At 45.5% G+C, this 21,182-nt stretch overlaps 1 protein-coding gene across 1 annotated transcript in view; it reads right to left on the bottom strand.

Annotated features, from left to right (window-relative positions):
- The window catches only part of LOC124265357 (obg-like ATPase 1), a gene marked incomplete at its 5' end in the record, with an annotated part of 191,500 nt that overhangs the window by 157,836 nt on the left and 12,482 nt on the right, over positions 1 to 21,182 (bottom strand). The window contains 2 exons of the mRNA XM_046700132.1: positions 5,135 to 5,209; positions 6,670 to 6,845. Coding sequence (XP_046556088.1) covers positions 5,135 to 5,209; positions 6,670 to 6,845 — 251 coding nt within the window. The remainder of the gene's footprint in view (positions 1 to 5,134; positions 5,210 to 6,669; positions 6,846 to 21,182) is intronic.

Raw genomic sequence — 21,182 nt, 5'->3', positions numbered from 1 at the left:
CCGAACCCTTAACCACGAAAGATTCGGCCCAGGTAGCCCGCGGATTTGAACGCATATACAAACGCAGTCCGCTGACATGGCCAACAGAGCTGCAAGTTGACCCCGGGCGGGAGTTCATGGGTGTCGTGTCACACCTGCTGGATAAACACAACACCAAGGTCAGACGTGGCACGGCCGGAGCCCATCGCAGCCAAGCCATAGTTGAGAGATTCAATAGGACTTTGGCTGAGAGCTTATTCGGGCATCAGTATGCGAGAGAGATGGCCAACCCGGGGAAACGATCGACTGAATGGGTAGCGCGGTTACCTCAGGTGGTGTCAGCCATCAACCATGAAGCCACACTACTCACCGGCAAGAAAACAGCCGACGCTATCAAACTAAAATCAATAGTGGCAGAGTCGGCTGCGCCATTGCGTGGGAAGGAGAAACAGATACCCGATAGGGCCCTAGTGAGGTACCTCTACCAGCCGGGGGAGCACGAGGGTGATAGTCGTAAGCGAGCCACCGATCCTATATGGTCAGTCAAAACTTACAACATAGATAAAGTGGACATCAAAGCAGACGAGCCGAACTTGTACTACTTGAGAGATGGGCCAGGGAGAGGGCTCGTTAGAGAGGAATTATTGATCGTACCGTACGGCACAATGTTCCCTCCTGCCAACGTGGCATAGTGTCACAGTAGTGCCACGTGTGGCTGGGAAGTTAATAAAACAACGTGGCATAGCGGCACAATAGTGCCACGTGTGGACGGGAAATTAACGGGGGCTCAAAAGTAGTAGATACAATGGTGGCGAGATCTAAGGGCCTGACAAAAGCTTTATTTGTGAAATAAGGCTTTGCAGAGGCTTTTGTTGGACTTGATCCCGGACTATCATTATATATTTTCTACTCGTTAGTGTATGGGGCAGGTTCATTATATCAGTGGGTAAGACTAGGTTGTAATCACAGTCATGCCTGATTGATTTGTCTGACTTTTGGGACTTCTAACTTTTGGGAGTAAACCGAATTACCACTCGTAAGCCTGGTGATAGAAAATGTCATCCACTATCCGCCAAATGAGTTTCTCCCATTCTCATGGTATAACGAAAAAGTAATGTTATGGAGTGTATGGAAGAGCAATCCTGCCGGAAATGGCGGGAAAAAGTTATGATATGTCCAAGTTGGTATAAACTCATCAATAATCGTGACATTACAAGATTTTGATCACTCGCAGAATTGGGCCACTTCCTAGTTACCGGTGGGCAACGTTATCAACTGCTTGGTGTCGCGCATCGGCAATATCAGCAGAAAACTTGTTTATTGCGAGAATAGGAAGCCCGGAATAGGAGAGGGAACTATACCATGACTATTCCAAAGTGCACACTTTCGTCTTATTATTTTCCTGTCTGGCCTTAAAAGTGTTCAGTATATATCTGAACTTTGCATTAGTAGTCCAGTTTTTCGTTTTTATTCAACATTTCATTCGATATTCTTTACATTTATTATGACGAAATCATGTGTGAACACTTCACCACAAACTCTCCTTAAAATTAACATTAGTCATAAGAGACACAAAGTCTCCCTACCACTGTATCTGAATTTGTTTTCCCTCTGTTTTAATTATGATGGCAAAATACTCTTCATGATTATGTCTACGAGTTATGATTATGTCAAATATTTAGGTGTGTATATAGAAAAGTGGAAGGAGAGCATTGAAAGGAGCACTATCACCAATTTCAGTCTCAGTCAAACTTGTTGCCATGGAAATGACAAAAATATTTTATTCAGAATTCCAAAACTACCAAAAGGCACCAGTACACCGCCATACCAATCTATGTGCCAAGTTTGGTGAAGAAATAGTGAACGGTTTTAGAGTTCTGCTCCAGAAAAGAGCACAACCACCAATTTCAGTCTAAGTCAAACTTGTTGCCATGGAAACGCCAAAAATATTTTATTCAGAATTCCAAAACTACTAAAAGGCACCAGTACACCACCAGATCAATGTATGTGCCAAGTTTGGTGAAGAAATATTGAATGCTTTTAGAGTTCTGCTCCGGAAAAGACAAATGTGGACGGACGGAGTCCATTTTAATACCCCCCGCAAAACGCGTTGCGGGGGATAATAAGGGTTCCCATATACAGCCTCAGGAGAATTCCAGCCAACAAACCTGATCTTGTCCTTTTTGATAAAGCCAATGAATTTATTTATATCATTGAATGTTCTCTCCCTTTTGACAGCAATGTGATTGGCAAGATTCAGGAAAAGCATGATAAATATGCGGACCTCGCCTTTGAAATGTCTTGCTTTCATCCCAAGTACAGTCGTCAGGCTCCCCATTGTTCTCGGTGCCCTTGGTTTGGTACCTCCTGATCTCTTGGCGCAGATCAGGAGAGTGCCCGGGTTTTCCATCGGCAGCACAGCCCTTCTGACCCTCTGGGTGCAGTGTTGGGGAGCCTTCATATTCTCCGTAAAGTTCTTAGTGGGTTCGACTAGGCAGTGTTTCCTGGGAGAAGTCCCATTCGCTGTCTGGGCTGTGTGTAGAAGGGGCGAGGGCCCTGAGCTGATGATGAGCCTTACCAGCCTGACTGTGTCAGGACCACCCGAACCCTCTCTGCCGCATTTTCATCTTAATTCTGTAAAACATAATAAGGGCCTGCTGATGTACGCCTCTCCATGGTAGGCCTAGATAGGGGAATTTTATTCCCTGAACCATCACCCAGTTAAGGCTGACCCCCCGAAACTGTTTTTTTACTGGGTTACAGACAGCCAAGAGGAAAGTTTAAATTCACTTCCGCAGCCCAGTCAGCCTTCCTCCAGTAATAAGACAAACCACACGGGAGATGGGACTTGCCCCAGGGGAAGGCACAGCACCCGATCAAGACTATCTTGGTCAAACCATCTCAAAACCACACTACTAGAGTGTGCGAGAGCGACAGGATGGCCTGATAATCCACGCATAAACGGCAAGTCGCTCAAGCTGCATTGAGACAATGCCATGCCCATGTATGCTTTCCTGATGGAGCAAAATCTCCGAAATCAATTCCGGCGGCTTAAAAATCTCATGCCCCGTGCGCCAGTTCAACCCACAACTGGTGCCCATCAGGAACCTTTGCATGAGCAGAATGCTCAAGTGGCAGCAGACCCAAAACTTCTGATGGACATCCACGTGAACCTCTCTCCTCTTCCGGCGTAGAGCCAATTGGCCCCGAAATTTCGGAACCTCACTCTTTCTCTTCCTCTTCCTCAGTTGCAGATCTTTCCGAAAATCCTGTGTATATTTTGTTTCATTCTATTTATGATGAAATATCTGACCTACCTTTAGAAGAACAGAGGCCAATTAAACAAACAAATGAATCTTTTCCCAAAAATGAAATTAATTTATTAAATGATATTATTTCTATGAAACTTTCTGCGGACTGTTCGTTACATGAAGTGCAATTGTTGTGTCTATGCTGCCGCTCGAACCTTGGAGGAACTTCACACAGTTTCCAAAGAAAACATTCAATACTAAGAACAATACACCAAAGAAAAACCAGTTTCAAGTAAAATTAACAGAAACTAGAAAATACATTTCCTGGATAGAGCTTTGCCTGAAGTTAAGATCATCAGGGAGTCCCATGTCTAAACGACAAAAGTCAATTTGGAGAAAATTAAACTTACAGTATAAGACAACAAAAGAAAAAATACTTCTCCAAATTGTCGATTCCCTTAAGGCCAAAATAAAGGTTTGCACTGAAAGAAAGTAAATATGGGAAAAGAAAAATATATTCATCAAACAGAATAAACTTTTTAGAAATAATGAAAAACACTTCTACAGGCAACATAAAAACAAACGGTGATGGTGAGCATGATAAGCTGCCCCCCATGGATGCCAATGAAAGGTTCAGGAAACAGTTGTGGTCTATACCCGGCGACTGTACCCTGGAGGCACCATGGGTCCGTGATTATCACCATGCAATGCATGAGAAAGTAACTAGGTCGTTTGTCTGCTACATCTCACCAGATTGCCTGAGAAGTGTTATCAAAAAGTCCAAATCTAATACAGCTCCAGGCCTGATGGCATTCAAAACCTGTACTGGAACCTGTTCCCCTGTGTCCAAACACCATTACTTCACTGCTTCAATACTCTCGTGGACACAGGTGATGTTCCTCTGTGGTTCTGTAAAGGTCGCAAAATACTCCTCCCCAAGAAAGGAGACCTGACTGATCCTAAAAACTTCCGCCCTATCACATGTTTAAATACACAATTCAAATTATTCACATGGTGTTTGAGGTTTGAGGTGTTTGACAAACCTCGAGTCATCATACTGCTCTGCTAATGATATAATATACAGAGAGCAGAAGGGAGCAAGAAAGGGATGTTGGGGGTGCAAGGATCAACTTCTTGTACAAAAAATTGTTCCAGAGGACAGCTGACACATAGAAGAAACGTCTGTGTCTGTATGTCTTCAGTCGTGAATTCAGGACGATGAGCAGCGACTGATTGGCTGATCTCAGAGTCCTTGTTGGAGCGTACTCTCTGATAAGACTAGAGAGATAGGATGGAGCTGCCATGTTAAGACATCTGCAAGTCATGCTAAGGATGTTGTATTCTATCCTAGCTGGGAGTGGTAAACAGTGCAGACGCATGAGGATTGGGGAGATGTGGCTGTGTTTGGTGGTTCGGCAGATCAATATGGCAGCTGCATTCTGGACATTTTGCAACCTGGAGTGCAGGTCCTTGTTCATGTTCCAAGCAAATTGTTGCAGTAGGCCAAGCGGGACAACACCATAGATCTTACAAGACGGTGTGTTGTGTCAGTTGTTAATAGGTGGCGTATCCTGGAGATATTCCTTGATGATGATAGCAGATTTTACAAAAGTTACTGACGTGTGGCTCCATGGAAAGTGTAGAGTCTATCAAGACATCCAGGTTTTTTACTGTAGGGCTCACGGAGATTTGAGATTCGCCTATTTTAAGTCAATTCACAATCAGTGTAGCTCTGTTGGCTGGTGAACAAGCCATGAGAATGTCTGTTTTGTTATCATATCTCAGGTGAGATCAAGATCATACCTCTGGTGAGAACATTACCATCAAATGCTACCTTTTTTTAAATGTATCCAAACATATATAGTCATTCATGCCATCTTGGGCATCATTTAAGTTGTTCTCACCTCCTTTGCATCCCAGCTGCCTTGACGGACCCATTTTTTGCCTTCCAGCAGAGTTCTAACTTTCAGATAACAATCCTGAAAAGGAATTTTTTTAAAGTTATCAGGATATAACAAAGGCAAAGTCCCAGTAGCTCAGTAGTTACATAGGAACAAAATGCTCATGAAAATGTGTCCATAATGTTGAAAGCTGACATGCATAGGCATCACATGGTAAAAACACAATTATCTAAGAAAATGAATGATCATTACATTGAAGTAGCCATTACCTGATAATCAATTCTCTTTACTTTTTATGCCTTAACTTTCTTTCACTCACAATACTGTTATTCTTATTCAATGATTAATTAATAATAATACTACCGGTAATAATAATAACACTGAAAATGTATATATCACTAAATGCAACCACTAAGTGGGTGATCAAAGCGCTACAAAAGAATAATGTTTGAGTAGGGTTAACAGAGCCGTGAAAAGAGATGCGTTTTAAGATGTGGTTCAGTTCATTCCAAAGCGATGGAGCACAAACACTGAAAGAAATTTTTCCATAAGAGGCCAGTCTATAAGGAGTTTTCAATAAGAATTTTCTTTCCGATCACAGTTGTCTGGATGGTTTGGAGGGGGTTAGCAGTTCACTTAGATATTCTGGTGACATGCCTTTTAGACTCTTGTATGTGATACAGAGTACTTTAAACTTGAGAGTACTTTGGGGCACGTGTAACGATTCTTGCCGCTACATTTTGGACTTTTTGAAGCCTCCTCAGTGATTCTTTGCTGATGCCTAGAAGCAAACTGTTCCCATTGTCCAACCTCGAGAGTACCAAACACTTGACTAATGTCTTGGCTGCATCAAGTGATATCAAAGGACGAATTTGACTAATACATCTGAGATGATAAAAACAGGTCTTGCACAAATTGTCAACTTCTCACACTGTCATTTCTTCTGTGAAAACAGATCTAATTCCCTGTTAGCAAACTGTATTATTCCAAGTTTAGTAGTTTAATTCACTCCTTTTCTTTACAACTACATGTACCACTGTTAATTGTCATATGTGGACCAAAAACAATACCTTATTTACAAAACTCCCGTTGACAGCATCATTGTACCTTTCAGGGAGTTTCAATGCATAATCTAGATTACAGCTGTCATATTTGTTCACTGTCAACAAAGACAGTCTTTTAATAAAATAGTTTGGTTCAAGCTCTCTGGGCTTTGAAGTTTCAAAAGAGAAGTTCCACAAATGATTTTCAATTTGAGCTTGGACTATTGGACTAGCTATTTTTTCATCTTGGTATGTGTTACTGGCATGACTAAATCTGAATGCCTTGTGGTGTCTTGGAAGATTCATATACATTTTTCACAATTCAACATAGTTTTCATCAAAATATATTATTACTTTAAGCTCTGAGACAAAGTCAAGGGTAGACAGAAAGACAGGTAAGGCAACAGACAAACAGACAATAAATGAATGCTTCTTAAACATTTACTTACACTTCTTATGAAACAATGTAATTTTGAAATTGGAACATCCACTTACAAACTCTGCCTTCTTTCCTTTGTCTCCTCCGCGTCCAACCATCTTCTCAAGAGGTTCCATCTGTTTTTTGAGGAATTCAAGGTCTTTCAATCTTAACTCATCATGAATGATTTCAAGATCCCTGGCTGGGTCAACATCCCCCTCAACATGAACTATATCTTCATCGTCAAAACATCCTGTGGAAAAATTGTGACTTTAATTGCATGTAAATGAATACCAGAATTATACATACATATTTGTAATTGTTGCCTCAGCTATCAACCTGCTCTTTGGCTAACCAATACAATACACAACTGTGCATGATTTACTTCTGAAATAGTCTGACCGGAGCAGTAGTATAGGGAATGGGGGTTTTGGACCAGGTCCAACAAAAGCCTCTGCAAAGCCTTATTTCCCAAATAAGGCTTTTGTTCAGGCCCTTAGATCTCGCCCCATTCCCCTACTATAAAAAAGTTTGAGACGTCAGCGGGATACGAACTCCACATGTATACCTCACAGCCGCACCACTTAACCGACTGAGCTACCGGGGACTTGGCTGAAGTATGTTGGTTTAACGGGTCTATCCTGGGATTGTATCATCTGGGCTGCGTCTAACGTGCCGCTATGTCACGTTTACCTCGATGAAACAGTTTAATGTGAATCGCCTATGATCTCTTTGGTGTTCGTAATAAAGGCTTGCCGGGCTTTTTGTACTCCCTGTTCTATGTACTTTTTTTTCTCATCCTCGCTGATAGCAGACTTACGAGACTTGGATCGAATCTCTTGTTTCATTTTGTTATATTTTGTGAGTTCAGAGAGGACTGAACGAAACTCCTCCTCTGAGATCTTACTGTCAGTGAGTGCAGTGGAAATACGCTCACTTACTGTGTTCAGCTTTGCTTCGGCCAGAACCCTGATCTCATCGTGTTTCAATGCCTTACGATGCAGTCTACGTGATGCAAACTTAAGCGCCAACCCTAACACCCCTGCCACCCCAGCTGTTATTTCAATGCCTAGCACTACGGGGGTAGCCACGATGGTAGCTAACAACCCAACACCTGCCGCCCCTAGTCCCATGCTGGTTGCCATAAGGGCAGTGTCAGCCCCGTCCACGATATTGAAAGCTCTATGGTACTTCTTACATAGTGCTTTCCGCGTGTCACGGTCTTGTTCTAATTGGTGTTTTACATCACATAACTGTCTCAAGCGGAACCCGTCTACAGTTTCCAGGGTCTTCGCTACTTCCTCTACGAAGTAAAGTATATTTCAGGCTTATAAGGTGTAGATCATCGTACAGGGAAATAGGTGAGAGGCTAATAGGTAACTCTGCGTCTACACTAACATCATCGGGGCATCTTACTGAGGGGACTATAGAACCCGTTCCGAGGTCCAGTTGTATGATGATACGGCAACGTTGGTGCCTGCCCATGATGCCCCAGCGTATTGTCACCCCAGGTAAAAGTTGCCGTTCTGTATTATTACGAACCGATCCGAGGTAGACTTCTATGGCGAGTGTGGACCCTGGCCTCACAACCAATTGGGTATCGGGGGCGTCAAACCTTAACTCACCCTCCCGGCCTGAAAGAACTAACATGTTATTCATGTAATCCTCTATTAGCTGAGCACTTATCCTATGGTTCGGAACGAAAACCCCAAACAAGAGGCCGTTGTTCCTAATTTCGGACACCTCTCTATCTTTGTTTAACGAGATATAAGGTGCGGTGAGGGTCATGTTGATCAACCATTTGGGCTCTATAAAGTCGTCTAGCAGACGCTGCCGCACGTACACGCCTTTTTTATGTGAAGCGTTAAGCTGAGGTATCCTATATTGACGGGATTATGATTTATATCTAACACCGATTCGAACGTACGTGTGGGCAATGTTGGGTGCGCAGACGCTAAGCGTTCCAACATCCTCGGTAAGGGGACTGCTTACGACGCTCAGAAACAGTTCGTTGTCAACGTTGAGGATGCTATCAATGCTCCAGTTGATCTCCCGAGTGCCATCAAACGCTACCAAGACGTGTTGGAATATGCCAGGTCGAAAGTCGACTACGTCTTCGACGTGGGGCTGTACATGGCTCCCAGCGATATGCAACTGAGAGTAAAAAAAGTGGTGGGATACAACAACGAAATAGTCATAGCCACGGCGGACCAAAAGTTGGGAGTCAATTTTGATGTCAACGTCCCCCACGTCCCACCACCCACGACCGGTGAAACGGGTATAGTGGCACCACCCCCGGAGACTAGGGTTCATCCAACACCCCCTGTGGGATCACCCCCACAGCCTGCACAGCAGCACATCGATCGTAAAACAGCCCTGGTGGTTGGTGGGGTAGCTTTGGGGCTTATTTGGTTAAAAATTCCTTAGCCGCTACGTACACCAAACCCGCCACGGCGACGATGGCTGCCCACAGGTTTTGACTGAGCCACGTAGCAGTTTTAGCCAGAGCTCAGCAGCCACGAGGACGATGCTACCCAGGATGCGGGCAGGGCTTCGGGCGGCCTTACCAGCGAAGTTTAGCCAGGGCCTCCCGATTTTTTATCCAGGCTTTGGCGCCCACCCACCAGTGGGGGTACGCCCGACTGGTGTGCCACTGCCGCCCGGCAGGCGCCAATGACACGCGACCTGGGTTGATATGATGAACCCCAATGCAGTCAGAATGCTAGCGATGGTGATCCTTTGCTCCCGGAACAGGATCTGAATCCTGTCAGCTAACGTGGTGTCTTGGTAGAGGACTCGATCAACGGTTTCAGCGCCGCGGCTGACCTGGGATCGAAGCTGGTCTCGAAGGAGGATGCCGTTTCCAGCCGGTCTTCCTTTCCTCTTCCAAATTACGTGATTCGTTCCTCGATTGTGGCTTTCAGAGACTCGTCCTCCGTTTCACCGAGTTTGACCTTTTCATGGGCGCGTGTAATTAGTCTATCGGCGTCCAGTTTGGCTGTGTTGTTCACGAGATGTCCGCGAATAGTTTGCATGGCCTTGTCCAGCCCGTACTTCGAACGGTAAATTCGAACCGGGTAAGGGTTTGTTATGGTATGTAGCCAACAGCTTTTCAATGTTATCAGTCATGTCTTGATCTGATGTGGCTTCCTGACGTCTTGCAGATCTTGAAGGGAAGGGCTTTAGGCGTCGCGCCCGTAATCTATGAAGCCTAGTTCATCGCGGATAAAGTCACTCCCATGGCGACTGCCGAGTGTTGATAAGGCAAGCGGTTCTCTAGTGCGCTTATTCATGAGATCGATCTCCGGGCGACCCCTCAGTCGCAGCGTGCCATTGTCATCAACAAAAAACTTGGAATAGTCTCGCCCCCACGGCTCTACGTAATTTTTATCCCCTTTTAACCCATCGTAAAACCCGTTGACGGCCTGCTTCACGAGTTCGTTGCCTTGCGTGAATGGGGTTTCCTCTTCGTCGAATGCCTGGGCACTATCATCCCACATATCATCCATAGGTATGTACTCAGCCATTATTTAGCATTAAAACTTATATATTTCATTTATATAACAATGTATGGTAGGAAACTAGATCCTTTCAGAAGATCAAGAGAGCCACTAGGTGTCAGAGCCGTGCGCCAGTCCGTGACCATCACCAACAAGATACCAGCAAGATAGACCAGAACCAAACGCTGCTGGTTAGATTCCCAAACCTTGGCGAGAATGACCTCATTGTACCAGGCACGGTTCGACTGGCGTTCAACCTCACGCTGACCTCCGACAACGACAAACGCGAGCTAGTGCGGAACGTAGGTCGAGTCATCATCAAGATCAGCGGTAACGAGGTGCTGAGCATCGACGACAGCGACGTGTTTCACTGCTATGGGGACCTCTGGAAAAGCGAGGGAGAACGCGTCAATGACGTGTACCAAGGTATCAGCAAATCGACGCGGTTGCGCGTGGGGTATGGCTTCACGCAAGACCAGCTAGACAAGATCACGGATGGTGAAAAGGCCATCGCTCAAGCGTACGGGAACAGGTTCTGCGTGCCGCTCGACTTCGAGTTGCTCACGGGACACGCGCCGTTTTACCAGGCCGCGCTGGGTGATAGGCTTGAATACGAGCTAACGTTTAACGACTACAGCAAAGTAGTGTGTACGCCGAACGGTGATGAGGCCAGTTACACCATTGACAACATCTCTCTGGAGTTCGACATGGTCACTAGCCCGGAGCTGGCAAGGCAGGTTCGAAGCCAGTACTTCGGGGAAGATGGCCATCCTGTACGATCGCATACTGAGGCATAGATCAGTCGTGGCGAGATAAGAGGCGACACTGTGTGGAATATCAACCTGAACGCGTGCGGCCGATCGATGAAAGGTATCCTGGTCGTCCCAGTGGAGGATTACGAGCGTTCGGAGGGACAGCGAAGTTTTTCAACCCGAGATTGAAAAAAGTGGAAGTGACCATAGAGGCGTGCCCAACCAGCTGTTCAGTCATGGTATGAGGGCATACCAGCAGTGGGATGAGATAAAAAAGCTACCGGCTATCAAACAACACCCATACATAACCAAGGACCTGGACCTATCCTCCGTGCAGATCGGTGAATACCTGACCACCAAGTACGCGCTGTGGTTGGACATGCGATCCACGGATGACGATAAACTGCACGGTAGCGGTCGCCGCATAGACAACGGCAGTGAGGGGATAACTATCCAGATTACCAAGAAGGCTCAAACCGCTGGCAAGTTGAAATTATATCTGTACGTTATTATGGACGCGCAACTTAATATAGACAATGGGAGATTCGTGCAAGCCATCTATTGATTTGCCCCACGACCCACACTGCGCCATAGTGTGTGGGCAGACTGGTTGTGGGAAGACCGTTTTCGTGCTGGATATGTTGGAGGGTTACTACAAGGATGTGTTTGACAACATCGTTATCATGTGCCCTACTCTGAGCATGAATAAAACGTTCACGGAAAGACCTTGGGTGATGACGGACCCGGACGTACACAAAGTCGACCCGGGAACACGTCTGCAGGACTGGTTGAAAGCTCTTCACGAGAAATTTAAAGGGGAGTCGACGTTGTTCATACTAGACGACTGCAGCTCTAATCGTGAGATAACAAAAAAGAGAGACATGCTATCGTACCTGGCCTTCTCTGGCCGGCACGCAAACCACAGAGTCTGGGTACTAACGCAGAAGTTCAACTCCGTGTTGAAAGACCTCAGGGAGCAGACGCGATGGGTGGCCTTATTTCACTGCAAGGACAGGGATTCGTTCGAGGAGTGTTTGAGAGAGAACGATGTGATGAGTAAATTAGAACGGGAACGGGTGAAGAAACAGCTTGCTGAAACTAAACACGCTAAGCTCGTGCTCAAGACCGATCAACCAGTGTTTTAGCTAAGCAATGCTAAGTAAAGCTAAGCAAATGCTAAGCAAAGCTAAGCAAATGCTAAGTAAAACTTAGCTTTAGCATTAGTAGCTATGGTATTTGAAGTGTTCGCCGTGTGCAACTTAACCTTCATTTCTCTGTGTTTTGCTTGCATAGGGTATTATATTGTTAAAACTAAAACTTACTTGTTACATTATAAGATGGAGTGTAAGGAATTGCTAGAGCAACTGTTGGTGCCAGTGGACGATGACAAGCGAGAGAAACTGGTGGCGTTGGCTGTTGGCGGCAAAGCCAAACATTACTTTGGGGAGTACACTCCAGATAAAATTCACAAAATGTCAGCCGAAGAAATCAATAAGCTGTACGCTAGATACGAGTCCCGGCTCGGGGCAGAGATGACAAAGACAATAGGATCGGCTATGACCCAGATATACACTGGTATTGCGTCATACTTCCTTCCCATCCCCCCGGAGCGCCGACTTTACCTGTGGGAGGACCTCGAGAAAGACCCTTTTATTGAACACGCCTTGAGCTCTATCAGCTGCGAGCTGTACCACAAATATGGTATGTTGTTAGCCCCGGTTACGGCGGCGATTATCACGGCAAAGCATTGCCAATTTGAGAGGAAAAAAAATAATAATAGTATAGATGGATGCTGCACAGGAGGAGACACCAAAGTTGGGGGAAACCCAACAACTGGGGGAACCCCCAGGGAGGAGGCCCCTTTAGAGGTGACTCCACACCTGGGGGAAACCCCACCCCAACTGGAGGTGACAGTCACCAGGCAGAAGAATCCTAAGAGAGTAGCTGCCGGTAAAAAACGGTGGTGTAACCAACATAAAATTATCACGGTGACTCACCCGTCTAGACTATTGTTGGTTGTAGGCGTAACTGCTGCCGTGGCTATCTCATGGTTATATACACGACACAGGGAGGGAAACCCTCACAGGGATCCCGGGGATTCCCCACAATTAGAGGTCGACCCACATATCATGTTATAATTTAATATTTTGATATCATATACATAATGTCTGAGGGGAAAACGTTCGTCAACGACGCATACCACGCCACCGTGGTCGCCAGTCTAGCTGTAGGGTACGCTCGGTTGACCAAAATGGTGCTTAAACAACCAACTATCAAGCTAGATTTCAACCTGCAGGATATGGGTATGCTCATAATGAACCTTGGTATGGCGATGGCTACAAAAGACATCCTAGTAAAACAAGGGATACTACCTGAAAATATTATGAAGTAAATATAGGATGGCTACGATTGCCATGATGGTCGGTGGGCGTTAGTAAATGCCCTAGCATTTTCCGAGTAATTTCCTCTTCTCGACTCACTACGAGAGTCACACGCCGCTGAAATACAGGAAGAAAGGAAGCGACATAACCTCGCTATTGAGAAATTACAGGCCGCACAATCCGAAAGCACGCTAAAAAACGCCTCCAGAGGATCGATTACATTAATGAACAACTCAGGCGTGAAAACCATGCCGTTTAAACATTCCACGATGTCGACGACGCAGCGAGAGAATACTACTTACTAACTGGTAAACGGTTGCAACCACTCAATAAACCCACACTCGCTCAGTACTACACACCATCCAAGGGGCAAATGGACCGTGAACTGGTCTTCATAGCGCTGGGTATAGCAGCGACTGCGTTGGTTGCGAAACAATTAGACTAAGTACTCATATAAGTATGCTAAACATGAGACCTGCTCCATACCGATGCGAATACATACTTATGGGGAAGAAAGAAGCCTGTGATAGGAGATGCAGGACTGAGGGGTACTGTTGTTTCCACATGGGAAGTCCTAACTACACGTGTTCTGTGTGTGGTATAGGGGTTAAAGGGCACTACTGCCTATGTAAAGCTCACGTAGGCGACTTCTCAGGATAGCAGTGTAAGGCTGGTCCCTTTGACAGTGGCCCAATTAGAGATTATGCACACCTACGTATAGCTATGTTTGTGGAAATTGAGTCCAGGGAAGGTTGCCTGAGAAGCTGGCAGATGGATGTGGGGAAAAGTATAGATATCAGTGTCCTGAAACCCATGATTGTTAGTGAACTATATAAGGGGTCCTCGTTTACAATCATGGTAAAAGTAGGGTTTGATGTGCCATGGGCTGGGCACACTTGGAATTACTTTGATGGGGGGCGAGTAGATGTGCATGGGGAGATAGATATACTTGTTGACGACTCGTTGCAAGTAATACAAAACACCCTACTATACTGCGCATGTTCCGGGTGGGTCGAGGGAATAATCGATAAGGTGTATCTAGATATTTACTAATTTTTTACCTTTACGGTGGCCCAATTAGAGATTGATCTTCTTAGGTGTGTACGCAACTATGACTACTGTTGGTGGACTTAAGCGGATCGCCAGGCAGAGAGGTGTAATCGGGTATTCTCGAATGAGGAAGCCAGCCTTGTTGAGATTACTAGGTTTAGAAGCCCCTCCTACGGTGAAACAATTAAAAGCTCAAGCAAAACAGCTTGGACTCACGGGTTATTCAAACCTGGGGAGAGCCGGGTTAATCGCATTGTTATCACATGCCCCCCGTAGCGCTGAACGGTAACCGTCAGCTCCCCACTGTAAAACAATTAAAAGCTGAGGTACGCAATTTGGGTTTAGGGGGATATTCCCGTATGAGGAAACCACAGCTTGTAGAACTATTACGGCAGAATAGAGCTATCGACCTACAGTTCGTGCGCACTGAGTGCGCTGTAGGCAACTATTTGAGAGGCTGGCGCATGCATGTTGATAGGAATATAGACATCACAGATATCAAGCCTCTGATAGCTGATAAGGCCAACCAGGAACTAAACAGTCTGGGATATATCAAATTTCAAATCACAGTGAAAATGTCACTCGATAAGCAGGTGGGGGGAGGGGTCACTGAGTACGTTCAGCCTTACTTCCGGGGTAGGCAAGAGGTCGTGACCCATATAGAGACCATAGACGCATCAATCGATACCAGTTTTCAGCAGATACGAGAATACCTAGAATGCTACACACACTTGGGGTCCGGGTGGGCTGTAGATAAAATCGATAATGTCTATCTAGACATAGCTAACTACGTGCCGTTCAGAGGCGGGTCATACCTAGACTTGCCCCCCTACTATAGGAAAAAAACATTCCATGGTCAACGTCAAGAATAGAGGAGACGATTGCCTGAGGGTAGCTATCAGGTCAGCCTTGTTTCCAGCTGACACTCATTCAGACAGGCTTTCTAGCTATCCCCAAGACAATGGGCTCAACTGGGATAGTATAGATGAACCCACCCCCCATATCCCAGATAACTAAAATAGAAAAACAGAATAATCTAGCTATAAATGTCTTTGGGCACGAAGGTAACACAACAATAGTGCACAGAGTCAGCCCAGCGTTGGGGGAACCCCAACTGGGAGGACAGGGCAGGAAACGCGTTATCAATATATTCATGATCCAGCAAGGTGACAAGTACCACTACGCGTGGATAAAACACTTTAGCAGGCTGTTGTATGACCAATCGGCACACAGAGAAAAGAGCCACTTCTGCAAACGGTGCCTACATGGCTTCACACGAGCTGATTTATTAGAATCCCACCGGGAGGATTGTCAAGGTGTGGGGCAGACGGCTATACGAGTCGACATGCCTAAGGAAGGTGACAATATCCTAAAATTCGGTAACCACAAGAACCAAATGTCTGTGCCTTATATCATATACGCCGACTTTGAAGCCTTGGTCAAACCTGTTGAGGCTGCCGCCGGCGGGGCTGTTGGGGATACTCCCAATGCTCTACCCACAGGTGAGAGCTTCACACACAAAACACAAGAGCATGAAGCCTGTGGGTTTGGATACGTGGTCGTCCGATGTGATGGGGAAACGAAAGCTCCGGTAGTGTATAGGGGTCCTGACGCGGCTGAAAGGTTTCTTAAGTGTTTGCAGGAGGAAGAAAAAATTATCAGGAATGCACTGTATACAATCGCTCCCATGCGTATGACCCAAGCCGACAGGCTAGCTCACGCCTGTAGCACTAACTGCCACGTGTGTGACTCACCACTTAACGGTGATTCGGTGAGAGATCACTGCCACGTCACCAGTAAGTATAGAGGCGCCGCTCACAGCACGTGTAACCTCAAGCTTAGAATCATCCCTAAGACAATAAACATCCCCGTGGTCTTTCACAACTTGAGAGGGTACGACTCTCACTTAATCATGCAGGCCATCGCGAAAATCGACGGTAATATAACGTGTATCCCAAACAACATGGAGAGATACATCTCCTTCAGCTTAAACGGCCTTAGGTTCATTGACTCGGTTCAGTTCCTACTGTCGTCACTCGACAGTCTGGTCAAGGCCAACGATACCTTCCCTATCACCGATCGATACACAGACGCCGAGACTAGACCCCTGCTGATGAGGAAGGGTGTGTACCCCTATGAGTACATGGATGGCTGGGCCAAGTTCGCTGAGACCAGACTACCCCTCATCAGAGAATTTTACAGCAATCTGACCGACTCAGCAATATCCCACGACGATTACTCACATGCTATTAATGTATGGAATAAACTGGGTTGTAAGAATCTGGGTGACTATCACGACCTGTACTTGAGGACAGATGTACTGCTGTTAGCCGACGTGTTTGAGACGTTTAGGCGGACATGTTTCAAGCAGTATAAACTCGACCCTGCATGGTATTACACCAGCCCAGGTCTGTCGTGGGATGCCTTGCTGAAAAAGACCGGAGTTAAGTTGGAATTGCTTACAGATTATGACATGCACCTATTCATTGAGAAAGGCTTGCGAGGCGGGATCTCCATGGCAACCAAACGATACGCGAAAGCAAATAATCAATACGTGAAGGGCTACGACCCGAGCAAGCCAACCAATCATATTCTCTACCTCGACGCCAACAACCTGTACGGCTGGGCTATGAGCCAGTATCTACCCACAGGGGGATTCGAATGGGAGTCACCCATTGATGTTATGAGCATCGCGGACGATTCGAACAAAGGTTATATCCTCGAGGTTGACTTGGAATACCCCAAGGCATCACACACATCACACAACAGCTACCCCCTGGCCCCCGAACGTATATGAGGGTTAACCCAGACTGGATGTCTGAGTACCAACATAACTTGTTAGGTGGGAGGGTGGCAGACGTTGAAAAACTTGTGCCCAACTTAATGAATAAGACCAAGTACATCGTTCACTATCGCAACCTACAGCTGTACTTGTCGTTGGGTATGAGGCTGACTAAAATACACAGGGTGCTCATGTTCAACCAGAGCCCATGGATGGAGCCCTACATCAGAATGAACACAGACCTCCGAAAGCTGGCCACCAGTGACTTTGAGAAAAATCTCTATAAGCTCATGAACAACTCGGTGTTTGGTAAGACTATGGAGAACCTTAGGAAACGTGTGACTGTGAAGCTGGTTCGGTCGAATGAGGAAGACAAGCTCAGGAGACTGATAGCCAGTCCGGCATTCAACCGTAGTAAGATATTCACCGATGACCTAGTTGCCCTACACATGAAGAAAAGCCACATAAAATTCAACCGGCCTGTTTACGTAGGGATGAGCATCCTCGATTTATCCAAACACCTGATGTACGACTTTTACTACAACAAGCTTAAGAAACAGTACGACGACAGGTGCGAAGTGCTGTACACTGACACGGACTCCCTGCTGATGGAGATTCGAACCGAGGACGTGTATGAGGACATGAAAAAACACCTCGATTTGTACGACACCAGCGACTACCCCAAGGACCATGCCATACACAGCACGGTAAATAAAAAGGTCCTAGGTAACATGAAGGACGAGTGTGCTGGCACGCCCATAGCCGAGTACATAGGTTTGAGGCCTAAGATGTACTCCATACTGAAAGCCGACAATGGTGAGATCCGGAAGGCTAAGGGTGTTAAGAAGTACGTGGTTAAACAACACATCAAACACGCCAGATTCAAGGAAGCCCTGTTCAAGACCCGTACCTTTAGACATAAAATGAACACACTTAGAAGTGATGGGCATAGGATATAATGACTGACTATAAACAAGACGTCCCCTGTCGCCGATGGACACTAAGCGTTGGATAGCTATTGATGGGATAAACACGTACGCGTACGGGCATGAGAAAATTGAACCAAGAACATAGGTGTATATATACGACATGTCACGGAACCAGAGAAAGTTTGAGGCTATTTACTATAGCCCGCATGGGTACTGGAAAGGAGCTAGCGCTGTACATAAGCTGGCTAAAATTGCGCGAGTACCCCTGGAGGAGGCCAAAGCGTGGCTTGAAAAACAAGCACTTTGGCAGATCTATTTACCGGCACCACACTACGTGCCTAGAAGGAAGTTTGGTATTAACATACCTAATAGCATTCACCAGGCCAACCACCTATTCCTACCCCACGACAAGAGGTACAAGTATGCCTTAACCGTAGTGGACGTAGCCCGTCGCTACAAGGAAGCCGAACCCTTGACCGCGAAAGATTCGGCCCAGGTAGCCCGAGGATTCGAACGCATATACAAACGCAGTCCGCTGACGTGTCCAACAGAGCTGCAAGTTGACCCCGGGCGGGAGTTCATGGGTGTCGTGTCACACCTGTTAGACAAACACGATACAAAGGTCAGGCGTGGCACGGACGGAGCCCATCACAGCCAAGCCATAGTTGAGAGATTCAACTTTGGCTGAGCGCTTATTCGGGCATCAGTATGCGAGGGAGATGGCCAACCCGGGGAAGCGATCGACTGAATGGGTCGCTAGGTTGCCTAAGGTGGTGTCGGCAATCAACCATGAAGCCACCCGTCTCACCGGCAAGAAACCGGTAGACGCTATCAAACTAAAATCAATAGTGGCAGAGTCGGCTGCTCCATTGCGTGGGAAGGAGAAACAGATACCAGATAGGGCCCTAGTGAGGTATCTATACCAGCCGGGGGAACACGAGGGTGATAGCCGTGAGCGGGGCCACTGACCCAATATGGTCAGTCAAAACTTACAACATAGATAAAGTGGACATGAAAGCAGACGAGCCTAACTTGTACTACTTGAGGGATGGGCCAGGTAGAGGGTTTGTTAGAGCAGAATTATTGATCGTTCCGTACGGCACAATGTTACCCCCCAAGCAAAATATTTAACACTTACCAAGTAATCCCAATATAGTATCCTGTCAACACGGCATGTCACATGATCAGGAAAGTGCTAGTTCGCTATCCCAGGATAGACCTGTTAAATCGACACACTTAAGCCATGTCCCTGGTAGCTCAGTCGGTTAAGTGGCACGGCTGTGAGGTATACATGTGGAGTTCGTATCACGCTAGCGTCTCAAACTTTTTTATAGTAGGGGGAATGGGGCGAGATCTAAGGGCCTGAACAAAAGCCTTATTTGGGAAATAAGGCTTTGCAGAGGCTTTTGTTGGACCTGGTCCAAAACCCCCATTCCCTATACTACTGGAGCAGACAACTCAAACACATTCATCATAACACATCAGACTTCAACATTACATGGGGACAAGTGGCCCAGTTGTCTGAGGCACCATAATTCTCCAAGCAGAATTTTAGCCATGCCCCTTCAGCATGACATGATCATGGGATAAAATCCCATGCCCTGATGATGATTTATAGTTCCTCACCAATTGTAATTAAGTTGACAAGTTGTCTAAAGGTTGAATTTAGTGCAAAATATAATCAACGTATTATATGATGTCATGGCCAAGAAGCCATTATCCTGAAACATAAGGACTCATCATCATCATCATCATCATCATCATCATCATCATCATCATCATCATCATCATGTTTTTAGTATATAAATCAAGTTTGGTTACAAAATATGCCAAGGCATACATGGTCTGTTTTTCCATACACAATATCTTTAACTCATTAAGCCCTGGAGTGACTCCACTGCATAACACCTGGATCCCTCGCTGACTGCCCGGCTCGCTGTGGCCAGACTAAATAGTTGTAGTACATTGTGCCAATACATTGCTAGTTTATACTGAATATTTTAGGGAAAGTACAAATACGCGAGTCTGTGAGCAACACAGAGCAGATTCATAGTTTGTCACTTTGTTTCATCTTGATTTAACGCTGCAAACATGTTTTCATACATACATATACATATTGTATAATACATATTCCTTGTGTCTAGACATGAAACAAACAGTCACGTAATGGGACATGATCAGGTTTCCTGAATAGAACGTTTGGTATCTCAACTGTTCACTGATCATTTGTTATCTATGACCGGTGGTAGGACAACAGGCCCACAAGGATATAAAGCCCCCAGACGAAACATCCCTAGGCTAAATGCCCCCATGACCAAAAACCCTCAATGGGCAGGACAAAAAGGTCCTCAATGAAAAGATGCAATAGAATACCAACAAATCTTTTTGCAGCTCATGAATTTATTCTCACATGAATATAGTAATTAAAATATAATATAATATAAGTTTTAACATTTTAAAGACCATCTTAATAAACACCATGCTCACTGACATGCCACAATGAGGACTTGTCCAACAAAATCAAATGTAAGAGGAAGTGACCAATTTAAGCCAATTCTCTGGAACAAAATTTAGCAGACTAAAAATAACAACATCGTCACTGAGGAGCCCAGGTGCATATGGTTTTCACATATGCTACTTACCTGTAACAACTGTCAGTAGTGGGAGGAATTGCTTAGAAAACATCATGTTATAACCTGTCAACTAAAAATCAACTCAAAGGGTGGTTTATCCTATGCATGGAATTTTGCAAGGACTTTCTGTCATGGGGGCATTTAACCTATGGTTTTTTTGTCCAAGGGCTTTTTGTCCAAGGGCTTTTTGTCCCAGTGGGCTTATTGTCTGCCCACCCTATGACCAATCGTATCATGAGATGCCTGTCACAGAGGAAGGGACAGATGATGGGGCATGACCTAAATTGCATGGCATGTTTGGACACTCAACAGCTTGGACAGAGATTGATTATTGGCTATATCATTGACTAATCGATATGCGGGGTTTCTGTTGTATCAACACTAGCTATCATGTAACAGTTTAGGTATTGTAACCATACATAATTGTAACGATGTATGAAATAAACACATAAGACAAATAGGAGTAGATAGACACTTTGACAAGTTTATTTGTTCTCAGAGATCCAACATACAATTTGTAAAACAATAACAATTGAAATCCAACCATTGAGTAGAGATGGTAT

This window comes from Haliotis rubra, unplaced genomic scaffold (genome assembly GCF_003918875.1).
Source record: "Haliotis rubra isolate DU_JTF1 unplaced genomic scaffold, ASM391887v1 Scf1210, whole genome shotgun sequence".
NCBI classification, from domain to species: domain Eukaryota; kingdom Metazoa; phylum Mollusca; class Gastropoda; order Lepetellida; family Haliotidae; genus Haliotis; species Haliotis rubra.
The sequence above is the reverse complement of the archived record's forward strand: the minus strand, read 5'-3'. Positions and strand labels throughout refer to the sequence as shown.